This window comes from Festucalex cinctus, chromosome 1 (genome assembly GCF_051991245.1).
Source record: "Festucalex cinctus isolate MCC-2025b chromosome 1, RoL_Fcin_1.0, whole genome shotgun sequence".
NCBI lineage: Eukaryota > Metazoa > Chordata > Actinopteri > Syngnathiformes > Syngnathidae > Festucalex > Festucalex cinctus.
Window position 1 is genome coordinate 56,624,948 of NC_135411.1, and position 14,220 is coordinate 56,639,167.

Sequence of the window (14,220 nt, forward strand, 5' to 3'; positions counted from 1 at the left end):
TATTGGTTATGTTGTATGTCTGTGGACTTTTGCTCCAATTGAGCGCAACACTGCCTCATGCTGGCAGCGGTGCACCACTGTCTCATTCTCCAGCTTCTCAGTCACAGTCAGGTTGCATATCTGCATCTAGAACGGGACAAAACCTCACGCAACACATTCACAAGATTTGTTTTCACCACCGCAATGTTGCTTTCGGTGCTGGTGCTAATTATTTCCACATTCCTCTACTGACATTTCAAGTCTGTTTGCTTTATGCGGTGTTTCTGTGGAAGTTGTTTTACGCGACCCTGTCTATTTACGTCCTTCTTTCACAACAACGCTCTAGGGCTGTGGCGATGTTAATGACTCATCAAGCATAACATAATCCTGAAAAGTGCTGGTTTTAGAGATATGAGGATTCTGCCTGATTCAAGAAATATGCAAAAATGTCCTCAGCATCACTTGTTACTCACCATATAATGCCGCCAACATCCACAGCGCCATCCTTCCAGGTAATAAAAAACTAAAGGTGGAATGAAGAAAAGTTTCACGATGATTTAGCTGATGGTCATCTTCAGATCAGATAAAGCTCCCTGAAGATTCTCCTTACGATAACAACCCCACAAGCCTGCGGTAAGAGAGCCCTCCTTTACAGGAAACCTTAAAACATATGTGAACCTGACACAACCAGGAACCATTCATGGCCTCTTAAAAATCAATCAACATATTCTGCATTTTTAAAGTCATTTTATTGCAACAGCAATCATGAAAACTACAAAATTAAGGTGGAATCATGACAGTAAATCAGTAGGTGAATGTCAGTGAAGGACCTCGAAAGCAGCAAAAAGGGAAGGCCGATACACATTCCCTCCCACGACTGTGATGCAAACATATTAAATGGGCCTGACCATCATCAGGACCCGTTTTAGTGAGTAGGACCCTCCGTGGAATTCCGCCCAGTACACGCCGTCCTGGTAGCGGCTGCGGTAGTGACCGCCCCGATACCACACGCCATTGAGATTGGAGTGGGCGCACATGTGGTACCACCAGCCTCCTTTCTGGTAGTGGGCGCAGTTACCTGCGGACGCAGCAACGACAACATGAAACTCATAAGCCCTCATAATGAATATGATGGGAATGTGAACCTGTGTAGCCGTCTTTGTCCCGATCCAGAGTGGTGAAGGCTTTGTTGTTGTGCCATGAAAGCGAGTCACCCGCGGTGCCCCGATACTGTCCCAGCCGCAGTCTGTACCAGTCGCTCTCCGGCTCCAGCCGGAAGCTGTCGTACTCGGCGAACACCTGTCGACCCTGCCAGTCGTCCAGAACTACACGCAGCTTGTATTTGGCTTGTTTGGCCAGCCAGTAGAGGTGCTCCAGGCCCAGCCAGTACTCCCCATCCAGGTTCCCAAAGCCGTGCTGTAAGACATTTTTAAGGATCTGGTTGATCATGTTAACATTGCAGTTTTGTAGCAACAAAGGGCACAATTAACTGGGTTGTCGCCTAAACCAGAGGTCACATAAATCAAGTGTAAATGTCACATTAAGGTTTAAGAATCAACCAGCAGAGTGGTAATCAGCTGGGATTCCACCCACATGGCTTGGCATAGAAATTGGAAAGTGAAGAATAGATTGGTACTATAAAACCACAATAAAAACTAGAGCAAAATCTATGGTTAGAGCACAGGTGTCATTGTCAAGGCCATTGGGCTAGATCTGGCCTGCCACATAATTTTATGTGGCCCATGACAGCAATTCAAGCATGTCAACTTACATGATGCTTGCTAAAATTTGTACCAAAACTTCAAATTGTCGTAAATATTTAATAAATAATAGCAATGAGATATTACAGTAAGTTGAATAAATAATTATTCTTGATTTTTTTATTTCAAAATCATCAATATGATGTGTACTGTAAAAGCAACTGAACACAGAAAATTCAATTTTGAATCGCAACTGCCACCTGTGGCCGAAAAATGAAACTGCACTGAAATCTATTGGCCAGAGGCTTGCAGGAATTTCCATTGTGAACTAATGTGTTAATTTACTAATTAGAAGATGTTTCAGTCATTAATGGGCAAATACCCCTTGTGGAGTATAGCACTCAGAATTCCTGGAACTTTTTTATACCACTGCAACACGGCCATAAATAATCAAAATAAACAGAAGAAACCTATGATTGGCTGGTGGAAATTCAATGGAGTGCGGTTCCCTAGGTGCTAAAGTCAAAATACAAATATGAACCCGTGGAACTTCAGATAAAGATTTCTCTTCAATGTCATTTTTATTTTGGTTATGACTAGCGCTTGTTCATTTAAATGACAAATGTTTTAGCTCCAAACCGGCCTTCCATTTTCCCACCCAACCTTATACTGCTCCCAAGTCCTGAAGAAGTTGACAGAGCCGTCCTGCCTCCTCTGGATGACCGTCCAGCCTCCCTGAGCTTGATTCTGTTCACACCAGGCCTGCAGGAGCCGGTTGGCGTTCTGCAAGCGCAGCAGGTAGATGCCGCTGGTCGTCTCGCCGGATTCCAGCACGTGTTGGCAGTCCCGCCACGGCCCTGAACAAGCAAGGAATAGGAAAGCGGGCGCAGTCTTTTGTTTTTCAATGTCAGGATTCACTTTTCCATTAAGAGTGAAGAAGGAACAGTAAGAGTTTGGTATGAGGGAATGCGCTGACGTATACACAAAGCCACGTCTCCCACACTAATGATCATTCCAAGGTGTATTCGAGGCCAATTTGCTTGCTCATTTCAAACATTCCGATAAGGCGTGCACACTGCCATTGACATTGTTTTGGCATTCCCAGTGAGATAAGACTACTCCCAAGGAGGTCACTGACTCCTTCGGCATTCGCTACATCACGGTATGCAGACAAAAGCATTGAGACATTGAGGGTTAAACTAGGCTCAGTTATTCATTTTTCATCTTAGTGAGACATTTTGGATAATTGTATCTATGCTTCTCGCAAGATAGGCTGGAAAAGATTCTTTTCTATTCCCAGCGTACAAAACAAGATTCATGTCCATTTGGTAAGCCAGCAGCCCCCATTCAGGTACAATTCTTACAGACTCGCTCCATAGTCTTCTCAGAGGAGTGCAAAGACGAACACAAGATTTTCTTCCAATTTTACCTCCCTTATTGGTCACGTTCATATGTTCCAATGAGAGATTGTACATGCCTGGTGTCTTGGTCACAGGGAAGCTAATGACAGGCTGGCCCGTCGAAGGACTGGTGGTGGTGCTGGGAATCAGTGCTCCCAAAGGGTTGTCTTGCTGCAGAGCACTTAGATCCCTTTGAAGATCATTGCTAATTTCAAAGCTGTCATTAAGCAGCGTGGCTGACTGGCTTTTCGGCGGCTCCGTTGGCGCCTGTGCAATGAGAAATCCAATTCACTCAAATTTGATATGTTACAAGGACTGTGTTAAAAATGACAAACCACTTTCTTACCAGGTCAGAATGGGACTCTTCCTTACATTGGCATTGCTTCTCCAAGCGGGCAATCAATTGACTTTGGGAGCTCATCATGGATGTGAGCGCCCCGTATTTCTTCTCCAGTTCCCTGAAGTTGCTGGACACCTGCAGCGCCTGATGGGATTCCACATTAGATGTTAGCAAGCTATTCATGATGAAATGCGAAGGGAAAAAAAACCTTGGGCCAGGAAATAAAGAGGCTAGAGACTGAACCCTGCTGGGAACAGCAAAATAAAACAAATATATAAAAAGATTAAAAATGCACTAGAATGTACAAACACACATTCAGCAGAGCCTGTATGTAACTTCCACTAATTACTCAGGCTAAACATTCAAGGACGCCGGAGTTTGATGCAAGTAAAGTTGTCATTGTACACTGAATATTGCACTCTGCCTCAAACGGATAGTTAGGGTTGTTCAATACCACTTTTTTCTAGACCGACACCAGTACAAATACTTAACTCTTGAGTAGTCACCAATACCAATACCTAGAACCGATACCACTAGTATTTTTTTTTAAATCTAAAACTTACACCAAAAAACTATGACAGATCATTTAATAAAGAATGACCTATATATCCCAATATAGCATTTTCCTGGAAATTACAAAAATTAATGGCAATATTTTGTTCCTGATCATAACACAGCCACAAGCAGAGAGTATCGATTCATTGAAAAAAGGCCGGGTATCGGCCCAATACCAATACCTGGCATTGGTGCTCGTCCATGCTTAATTATGGTCAAATTACAGTAAAACTAGCATACAACTAAAATTAAGCAAAACAAGCCTGCAGAAAATTAGAGCAGCCTATAATGATGTTTGAGGTTTTAATGCACTAGTGCAAGCCAAATGTTTGTAAGTACAAATGTCACCAGTTTATAGGACATTTTAATTCATCAAATGTAAAAAATGTTGTGCCAGAGAAATCTACTTTTAAAAATGAAATAAGTAATTCAGTCAACCCTAAGACTACACAATACCAGTCCCAGTCCTGGAGTCCTGAATCTTGTCTGATGGTTTTTAGTAAACACCTGTAAATACTATTTTTTATACCGGTACTTCTTTTGATGTATCTCTGTATGAGTAAACTGTTATTTGCTTCATATTGTGTTCTGTTTTTCTATACCTGGACCTTGAGTCTGTAAATAGCTGATTAATTGGTTGGTTGGTACTAAGATCTACGTACTTCCTTGACACCAATTTCTACGTTCCTAAACACCAGGGCTTTTGCGCCATCTTGTGGTATCTTGAAGCCATTTTTCAGCAAATAGCTGAGGATCTGTTCCACAGAACAAAAGAACAGGCGAAAACAGCAAATAAGCAGGGGTTGACTGCACTCACATGCGTTGTGGCGTTCAGCAGGAGGTTCTCCACCCTGCGTTGTTCCAAGGCCTGGTCCTTCTTGTTGATGACCTCCTGCAGCAGCTGGCTGTAGAGCTGGGCGATGCGGGAGTTCATGCCGCTGCTCTCCTTGCGCAGGATTCTCATCTCCGTGATGAAGCTGCCCTCATGCTCCAGCAATGTCTGCAGGCTCCCCAGCTGATCCTGTTGGCGCTTCAGCTCAGCCCGTAACGCGGCAACCTCTGACTGGTTGGCGACAGTGGCGGCGGCCTTCGTGTCCAAGCACAACGCTCCGGATAGTTTCTGTTGCGGGACGATGAATGTATAAGAGCAACGGCCCGCTTTGACAGCTGAGGAAATTGGTGGATGCTTCTCCGTGGTCTCCCGAATGGATCTCAGGCCACTGGCCTGTAGCAACTCCAGACGTAATGCCAACAGGAGAATCAGTCCTGTTAATGTTGTGTGCTCCATCTTTGGAGGAGAAAAACATGAGATGAGTCTTTATCGTTGATTGCATTTATATTTAATACAAAACAGTGATTCAATTGATGTACTAAGTTGCATAGGAGGCTGGTTTGCCTTTTCTTTCATTAGCCGATGGTACACAAATGATTCCACTACACGTATTCTGCCAAGCAACAACATGTGATGCAAGCAAGAACAAGAATTGGAGCAATTGTTTTGATTTACGTTGCCATGTTTTCTTGGGGGGGAAAAACAAACAAACAAAAAACCATTGATTTGAGTGTAAAACACTTTCACATGCCTTATGTTGACCACGTTTCCTTGCAAAGTGACAACAAACAACAGTTGGCAGAGTTTTACTGACTAAGGCATCTAGAATCAACACACACATCCACCTTCAGTCAGCTGGATGCTTTGTCACAACAAGTACGTCGTAAATGCAACAATCACACAATGTTGACAAACACTTCACACGAAAATACCACTTAAGAAGAGTTTACATGTGAATCCGAAGATTTAAGAGGAAACTATTTTAATATCACTGTACTAGTGCATCTATAAGATTGTAACTTACATTTTAAATAATATGTATATTCAAACACATTCCAAGTTAGTTATTTTCAAAATATAAGAAAATAATTAATCAACCTAAAGTGGCAAATGAAAAAGATAGAAAAAGATTGCACTGGATGGGATATACTACGTTATGTAGATCCTATATCAAACTAGATATACTACTGTTTTCGACAATGCAGTGAAAAACTGAGCTACTCTTAAGTTGAAAATCTATTAAAAAACACTTTTAAAGTATGTCTCATATATATTGAAAACAGTCAAATAAAATGTAAAAAAAAAAAAAGCCTATATATATATATATATATATATATATATATATATATATATATATATATATATATATATATATATATATATATATATATATATATATATATATATATATATATATATATATATATATATATATATATATATATAAATGCTCTTTGCACGTAAAAAATTTCTGCCAAGAATTAAACATTATGGATATTGAGTAATTAAAAACTTACTGTGGTCATGGGTTCTTCAGAATTCAATTGGCCGAATTCAAATCCTCCTAAAAGCTGCCGGATATTCTCTGTGAATTGGGAGAATATGATCGAGGGGGAAATGTGGATAGATGGGGAGAAGGAGAAGAATGACACCCAGCAGCTTGTCCTGCAGCCCCTTGTTTGTGTGCAGAGGTCACAGCCTGTACAGGAAGTTGAATGAGGGAGAGGGCTAATTACAAAGAATGAATGTGTGCAAAATGACGCCTCCTCCGAGCTGCATGCTCACTGGTGGTGTTGGGTGATGTTTCGCCTCTCCTACCTCAACATCAACCTGAAAGCCTGAAACACTCCAATACCCTTGATGCAACTGATCTACAGTCTGATTACCTTTGTTTTGTAACAGATGCACACTGATATGTAATATATTTCGGACTATGCTATTGTTGCACACATTTGTTGAGAAATTTAACAAAATATAAATACCTGTATGCTATTACGACGATTACTACTACTACTACTACTACTACTACTACTACTACTACTACTACTACTACTACTACTACTAATAATAATAATAATAATAATAATAATAATCGTCAACATAATTGACAATGATGCAAAATTGTAAATGAATGAACTCATTGCAAAGCCCATGACTGATTATCAGTGAACAGTGACAGATACACCAAACATTTACTGATAATAAATGTGTTTTGTTCTAAGTAAGCAGAAAGGAGAATGGATATAAATTATTTAGAATCATTAGTAATCACTATTCAGTACCACATTTTGTTTCGCTAAAATCTATTACATAGCCTATGTAATGTATTTTTCTTTACACAATACAGTACACGGAAGCTTTTTAGAGTAACACTTAACTTTTTTTCTAACCTGAAAACGAGTTAAACCATACAGATTGCAGTAAAAGTATATTAATCAACAACTATAAAACGAATTATATTATTTCTATTGTAAAATTCCAAAGCATTGGTACAATTAGCAAAAGCTTATCTTTCGATAGGAACATGAACCCTTTACGGAAGTGGAAACACGGACATGTAACGTGTTGTACAAAGAGGAACCATGTGGACAGAATGGCGATCAAATCCGTTGTAGGGATTGTCAATAAAAACTAAACAAAGAAAAACATAGCCGATATGGTCGTTGTACATTTAGTATATTAAGAAGGCAGGTAAATTATTTGGACTAAACTACTTTTCAAGTAGTCATGGGCAAATCAAAGGTAAGTCGCCTGCTTTCCATGTGCTAGCACGTTAGCTCTCCAGTTGGCCGACGGTAAACTAAGATAATTGAGGCTAAATTTGTATACTGAACAAGATATATTTATTCGCATCTTTTGATAGTTAATGTTTGTAGTTAACTAAGTAATAGGTCAGTAATTACCGTAGTGCTACTGTTGAAACCAATCGCGAGGTCAGCCTGGCCTAAAAGCCCTACTTGTACACTTGTACAAGTCATTAGGGATGATCATTGTGTAACGGTGTTTATTGTCATTTGCTTGATATTTAGACCAAGAACCAGAAAAAGTCCCGAGCAGAAGCCAACCATGTGGCCGAGGAGACGTACCGATCCGTCCCGCACTCGTTCGTCTTCCATCGGGGCCAAGTGGGGAAAACCGTGGCTCAGCTCATCATGGATGTCAGGAGAGTCATGGAGCCCTACACCGCGGAGTCTTTAAAGGTTTGATTTGCAGGCTTACTATCATTGGTTATCACATATTTGCATATCTATTAATACATTCTTGCATTTAATAATCCAAATAATCAATATCATAACCAGGTGAGGAAAAAGAATGTGCTGAAAGATTTTGTAGCTGTAGCTGGACCGATTGGAGTGACACACTTCATAATCTTCAGCAAGACGCCTGGCAGCATTACGATGGTGAGAGCACACAAAGCACACTTGGTGTTATGTAGAAGACAAGGTATAGGACTTGAAAGGTTTTTTTGTTTGTTTGTTTTTTGTTTTTTTGTTTTGTTTTTTTAAACCAACGCTTAATTCTTTTGAAACGGTGCTAAATTTTGTAATCCATTATTCATGCTGGTTTATTTTAACCCTGCATATTTTTCCTTTGAAATTTTTTTTGAAAATTAATTACTCAAATATTTGACAACACTTTATTTTAACATGAATATAAAACCATACTTAAAAATTGCAGTGCATTTAACAAGAGTTAATAAATTTTTCCACCCTGTAAAGCAGGGAAGGCTGGGCAAACTGGGTCCTCGGGGGCCGGAGTGCTGCACGTTTTGAATGTTTCCCTTCTCCAACACAGCTGATATATGATCAGCTCATCAGCAAGCTCTGCATAAGCCTGATCACGATCCTGTTGATTGGAATCAGCTTGTTGGATGAGGGAAACCTCCAAAACCTGCAGGACTTTGGCCCTTGAGGCCCGCCTCTGCTTGAGTCTAAAGTGATATATAAAAATATGTGGAAAATAAATGAGCAATTTGTTTAAAATATGTCCTAAATAAATGTACAAATACAATACATTTAAACATAGAAATGTTATCTTACTAGAGCAATAAAATATTCTAATGGTCCTCCAGCGTATGTTAATGAAACTATATATTTTTTAAATCCAAATGATTCATATTGTTTTGAATTATCTGCCATGCTAAATTACAAAACTAGTGTAAAAATATTGAAAACAATGACCCAAAACAAAACAGTTTTAATCTTTGATGTAACCTTTATAAAATATTTAAAAATTTGCAACTTGATCTTGCCACTGTGGAAAAAACATCTATTTAGCTACTATTACTTTATATGTATGTGTATATGTATATATGTATGTGTGTATATATATTTATAATATAATATATATATATATATATATATATATATATATATATATACACACACACACACACACACATATAACCGCTTATTCCTCACAAGGGTCGCGGGGGGTGCTGGCGCCTATCTCAGCTGGCTCTGGGCAGTAGGCGGGGGACACCCTGGACTGGTTGCCAGCCAATCGCAGTATATATATATATTCAGCTATGTAAAATTAAATTAGCCTAAAATATTTTAAAACAGTATAGGTTTTCCTTCATCTAAAAAATGAAAATATTAAGTAATTTTGCCATGTAAAATTTAAGTAGCCAAAAAGCATGTAAACAATCACATATCCATCCGCCTTATAAAATTAACATTAATAACAAATGAATAGTTTTCTTCATGGTCCATCAAGCAACAAACGAAAGAAAGTTGTGAATTATATTAGTAACACATTAGCTATATTGTTACAGTGATTGGAGCTCATAATTAGTAAAACATTTCACAGACATATTATGTGTAATATCGCGGAAAATCTGCTCAGGCCTCATAGTCCATTAAGGGAATTCATTCACATTTCCTACTAACAATCAATAAGTTGCTCCTCTGCATGCTAAGTTTTTGTTGTTGTCATTTTCAGAGGCTGGCTCGACTCCCCAAAGGGCCCATGCTGTATTTCAAAGTGCTCAAGGTAAATATGCGCCCTGAACATGAGAAGAACATGTAGACGGGTGCAAGTGATGATGCTTTTTTCTCTCACGTGATTTCCAAGTGATGTTTTTCAAAGTAAACGCACTGATGCACTTGAATGTTGATTTTTAATTCCATTTGAATTGGAACTGGTTATAAAGAGGCGATTGTCGTTGTTGCAGTACACTCTTGTCAAAGATGTGGTCTCATCTCTGAAGAAGCACCGGATGCACGGGCAACAGTTCACACACCACCCACTACTCATCCTCAATAACTTTGGATCGGACGGCATGCACATCAAACTGATGGCCACCATGTTCCAGAACATGTTCCCCTCCATTAATGTGCACAAGGTACTATTATGAGAGCTGCATCAGGAAGTTTATGTTTTAAGGAAGAAGTGTCTGAACAGCACAAAAACATTTGAGTATATTCGTCAAACCAGTTTGATTAGACTGGCTTGTTGGATCTCCTTCCTTTTGTATCCATGAAGACCTGCTGACAAAAATGATGAAAGTATAGTCTTCTGAGTTGCACTTTGAAGATTTTCAAAAGTAAACGCTTTCTGATTCCTCAGCCTGGCACTCAATTCATGTGCCAGTTTAAAGCTGAGTTGTGATGAGAAATGACCATTTTCTTTCCCGCCAGGTGAGCCTCAACACCATCAAGAGGTGCGTGCTGCTCAACTACAACCCGGAGACGCAGGAAATTGAGTTCCGCCATTAGTACGTTGAGCACGCTTCTCTTAATAGTCATATTTGTTCTGCTTACAAATGTGTATAATTGTTGTTCACTGAAAAGCATTGCCATTAAAAAAAAATACAAATCACAAGAAAGACCATTCAGAGATTTTTCCCATTGGACAGTGACAATATTGCATGAGTGTGGCCCAGATGATGACAAACTGCGAACTTGACTGCTCAGTGATGCATGTTCAAAGTAAACGCACTGATGGGCCTCCCCAAGATGAAACACGGACGATGTTTTAGACACATCCGAAAACTAACATGAAACATTCCCGCTTGTACCACCCTGCAGCAGCCTGAAGGTGGTGCCGGTGGGCATGAGCCGCGGGGTGAAGAAGCTGATGCAGGAGAGGTTCCCCAACATGAGCAAGTTTGAAGACATCAGTGAGCTGATGATAAAGTAAGTGGACACGATAGGAATCGACGTAATTCTATCAGCTTCATTCCAGCGAGATACACTAAAGACAAATGAGATAAATACAGCCATAAAAAGAGATTGAGTTGTATCTGATTTATTTGACCACCTTTCACAGGGGGGCGAACCTTTCGGAAAGTGAAGCCGAACAGGACGGCGAGCACAACATCACCGAGCTGCCACAGGTGTACTCGGGCCGCGGTAACATTGCGGCCCAGCAGAGTGCCATCCGTTTGACGGAAGTATGCTCATGCACACTGCACAAACACTCGCGGTGTTTTTAAAGCCACTACTTGTTATAATGCAGAGCTCGTGTGCGCAGATCGGGCCCCGCATGACCCTGCAGCTGATCAAGATACAAGACGGCATGGCTGGTGGGAACATCATGTATCACGCCACCAGTAAGTACCATCGGCCGTCCTAGTCCATCTGCTAGTTTTGGTGCAGAGGATGACGTCGTCTTTATGAAATCTGTGATTTCTCTACAAGTAAACGCTTACTGATGCACTTGAAGTTATTCCATGTGGATGTGGAAACAAAGGGAACATTCTTATTTCAAGCTAATTCTCCTCACAGTCTTGAAGACAGAGGAGGAAATCCAGGCCATCCTGCAGAGGAAGGATGACCAGAAGAAGGCCAAAGAGGAGCGCCGGAAGAAGCAGGAGAACAATGTTGCTCTGAAGAAAACGAAAAAGGAGGAGCACAAGTATGTTATGTCCACAATTGGCACTTTTCTCCCAAAGCAGATGTCTTGCTAGGATTCCTGTAGGTTCTTAAAATGCTTTGAATGCATCAATCTCAAATCAAGGCCTTAATTGGCATTAAAATGTCTTAAATCCATCATTCAAAAGTATTACATGTTCACACAAGTAATTGGTCTCTAATTGAAAAGGGAAAAAATATTCTACACTAACAAAGCTAATATAGACAAGACTTAATAAGAGTAAGAGTACAATATATCTGTATGCCTATCTTAAAGGGGCACAAAGCAGGAATCAGAATTTTTGCACATTTGCGACCCCTCTGGCGAAACGTGGAATGGACCCCAGCGACGTGCACACGGCCAGGGGCGTGCGCGACTTCTCGGGCACGAGCAAACCTCCAAGTTAATTTAACAAACGTCAACACAGAGCACAACGCCTTTTTCATAGGCTTAATAATGTCTACAGAGGTAAGAAATGTATTAATCTTCAAGTTACTTTGTATGTGAAAGTCATTTTGACTGGCAAAAGTTTACGTAATTACAAACTTCCAAACGTAAATAGTGCATCCCGTGAATCTGATGACATTGAGGATAGCAGTGCGTTGCTAATGCCCAAGTGCGGAGACATTAGTTAGCGACCGTGTGGTAGTTTTATTCTGCACTGCTAATCATAAATAGACCCTATCGTATTTTCGTTAGGAAGTCTTACCTTTTTAGCAAAAAGTCGGCAAGCTGTGGGTCCCGATTCATCCTCAGGATAGCTCTTAGCTCTCTCCACCTGACAAACGCTGCTCCTATATTTATCCGCGTCCTCCCGTGACGCTGGTCTGAAAGTTTTTTTACTTCTCTTTGTCTTCCGTGGAGTCTCCATAAAGGATTGAGACGTATCGGGTGCAGGTCTCTTTAAAACGAGTTTGAAGTAGCTGTCCTGTCCGTGAAGTTGCGTGAACAATCGCAAGCGCTAACAAGGACAATGGCATGCACGCGCATGACGTCATGCTCAGAGCAAAAGTTAAGAGTTGCCGACCCGAACGCTCCAACATTTTTTGGAAAAACAGGGGCAACAGTCATTGTGCCACAGTCGTGACTCCTGTCCATTATACATGTGCGGGTGAAAAATATGGTTATTTTAACACTCAAATTTGAGTCTAATCTTGCATCGTGCACCTTTAACATTTTGGGGGGGGGGGGGGGGGGTTTCTGGGGTGGAGTTGGAACAAATTAATGGCAGAAGAAGTAGTGGAACTTTATAAATATTGAACAGGTTTAACTTAAAAAAAGAAAAGAAAAAGAAAGGTTGGGAAAATTGCTCAAATTGGGCCTGGTTTCATTGTGTAGTGTATGTACCCTGCTTTTAAATGTTACCTGTAAAACAGGAAGAAGAGCCTAGCAGGCATCAAAAGGAAAGGAAATGAAAAGGACAGCGATGTGGAGGATCCCGGTGTACAGGATGAGAGAGCGGCGGCGGCCGTGGAGTCGGATGACGAGGCTGAGTACTACAGACAGGCTGTGGGAGAGGAGCCAGATGAAGGTTGGTATCCATACGCTCTAATAAGCACTCTCTTCTTTAATCATCTTACCTCTTTTACTGCCACATTATAAAAAAAAAACCTTTAATATGACAAAGGCTTTGATCATTCACGTCATCCTTGAACACGTTCGATTTCATCAGATTCCATCATATTTCATTGTAATTCCATCCACCACCAGCCCATTGAAAAGAGATACAATACTGCCATCTGCTGGCCATAGTTAGTTTTTGATTCCACAACCCATTGACCAGGCAGTGCTGCACTTAGACATTACATACACTGCCCATTGATTAAAAAAAAAAAAAAAGTTGACGATCGTGATTTTACTAATCGTTTTTAAACGTTTTTGGTCAAAGAGCTAACCAACCACTCCCCTTCAGATATGTTCCCTGGAGCCAAGAGGAGGAGAAGCAAAGATGGACCTCGAGGACCTGCCAAAAAGATGAGGAAGCTGTCTGTCAATAAGACGGTGGGCCAAGACAAAGGCACTAAAGGTAGTGTTCCGGGAGCACATTACAAGGATAAACCGACAAAGAAATTTGGCAACCAAGAGAAGAATTCCTTTGGGAAGAAGAAACCATTTGGGAAGAAGCTGTCACCTGGAGGAAAGCCATTCAGAAAGAAACAGAGCGACGAGGAAAATAGATTTGGCAGCAAGAAAAAATTTGAAAGCAAGAGAACTTTTGGCGGAAAGGTAAATAAAGGCAAAGCGTTCCAGTCCAAAAGCCAGAAGAGCAAAGCGGCCTTTAACAATAAAAGTGGTGGAGGTGCGAAGAAAGGCTTCAAACACAAGAAGGGAAAAGGCTGAGCACTTAGACTGTGTTACACTGACTGCTGGAGAAAAGCAAAGCAGGATGAAGAGGTTTATTATATATTTTTCCCAGTGCAATTATGGAAATGTTCATTTATAATAAATTGCTAAAGAAAAATGTTTTAATAATGTAATGTGGGTCACTTTTTTGGTTTTGTGTTCGCTGTTTTACAAAAGCAGGTAATGCATTTGTTATAATGAAGAATAGTTGCA

General features: G+C 40.5%; 2 protein-coding genes across 6 annotated transcripts; one reads left to right on the top strand and one right to left on the bottom strand.

Moving 5' to 3' along the window:
* Positions 1-706: 706 nt before the first annotated feature.
* On the bottom strand, positions 707-13,550 carry angptl6 (angiopoietin-like 6). Of its 5 annotated transcripts, none has more exons than XM_077496213.1 (8): positions 13,030-13,542; positions 6,324-6,505; positions 4,792-5,262; positions 3,426-3,563; positions 3,157-3,346; positions 2,343-2,536; positions 1,125-1,395; positions 707-1,057 (listed from the first exon to the last, which is right to left on the bottom strand). In XM_077496213.1, exons 2-8 carry the CDS (start codon positions 6,330-6,332, stop codon positions 873-875), a joined length of 1,458 nt encoding a protein of 485 aa, XP_077352339.1. In that variant the 5' UTR covers positions 6,333-6,505; positions 13,030-13,542; the 3' UTR covers positions 707-872. The 5 variants fall into 5 exon arrangements, with proteins under 5 accessions (XP_077352339.1, XP_077352344.1, XP_077352360.1 ...); XM_077496218.1 differs by lacking the exon at positions 13,030-13,542 and adding an exon at positions 7,710-8,118; XM_077496234.1 differs by lacking the exon at positions 13,030-13,542 and adding an exon at positions 7,197-7,207.
* On the top strand, positions 7,337-14,141 carry ppan (peter pan homolog). The gene is made up of 12 exons (XM_077496201.1): positions 7,337-7,548; positions 7,836-8,006; positions 8,106-8,207; positions 9,751-9,801; positions 9,983-10,153; positions 10,449-10,525; positions 10,839-10,946; positions 11,080-11,203; positions 11,284-11,362; positions 11,538-11,667; positions 13,041-13,195; positions 13,577-14,141. The coding sequence occupies exons 1-12, from the start codon at positions 7,534-7,536 to the stop codon at positions 14,002-14,004; spliced, it is 1,611 nt and encodes a 536-aa protein (XP_077352327.1). The 5' UTR covers positions 7,337-7,533; the 3' UTR covers positions 14,005-14,141.
* The last annotated feature ends 79 nt before the right edge of the window (positions 14,142-14,220 follow it).

What these genes read in the sequence shown, in the direction of transcription:
- ppan (XM_077496201.1), top strand. An exon ending in TGTATTTCAAAGTGCTCAAG is followed by an intron (nt 9,802 to 9,982) that starts GTAAATATGCGC and finishes TCGTTGTTGCAG; the next exon opens with TACACTCTTGTCAAAGATGT. An exon ending in ATCAGTGAGCTGATGATAAA is followed by an intron (nt 10,947 to 11,079) that starts GTAAGTGGACAC and finishes CACCTTTCACAG; the next exon opens with GGGGGCGAACCTTTCGGAAA.
- angptl6 (XM_077496213.1), bottom strand. An exon ending in TGCTGAACGCCACAACGCAT is followed by an intron (nt 3,564 to 4,791) that starts GTGAGTGCAGTC and finishes GAATCCCATCAG; the next exon opens with GCGCTGCAGGTGTCCAGCAA. An exon ending in AAGAGTCCCATTCTGACCTG is followed by an intron (nt 3,347 to 3,425) that starts GTAAGAAAGTGG and finishes CTCATTGCACAG; the next exon opens with GCGCCAACGGAGCCGCCGAA.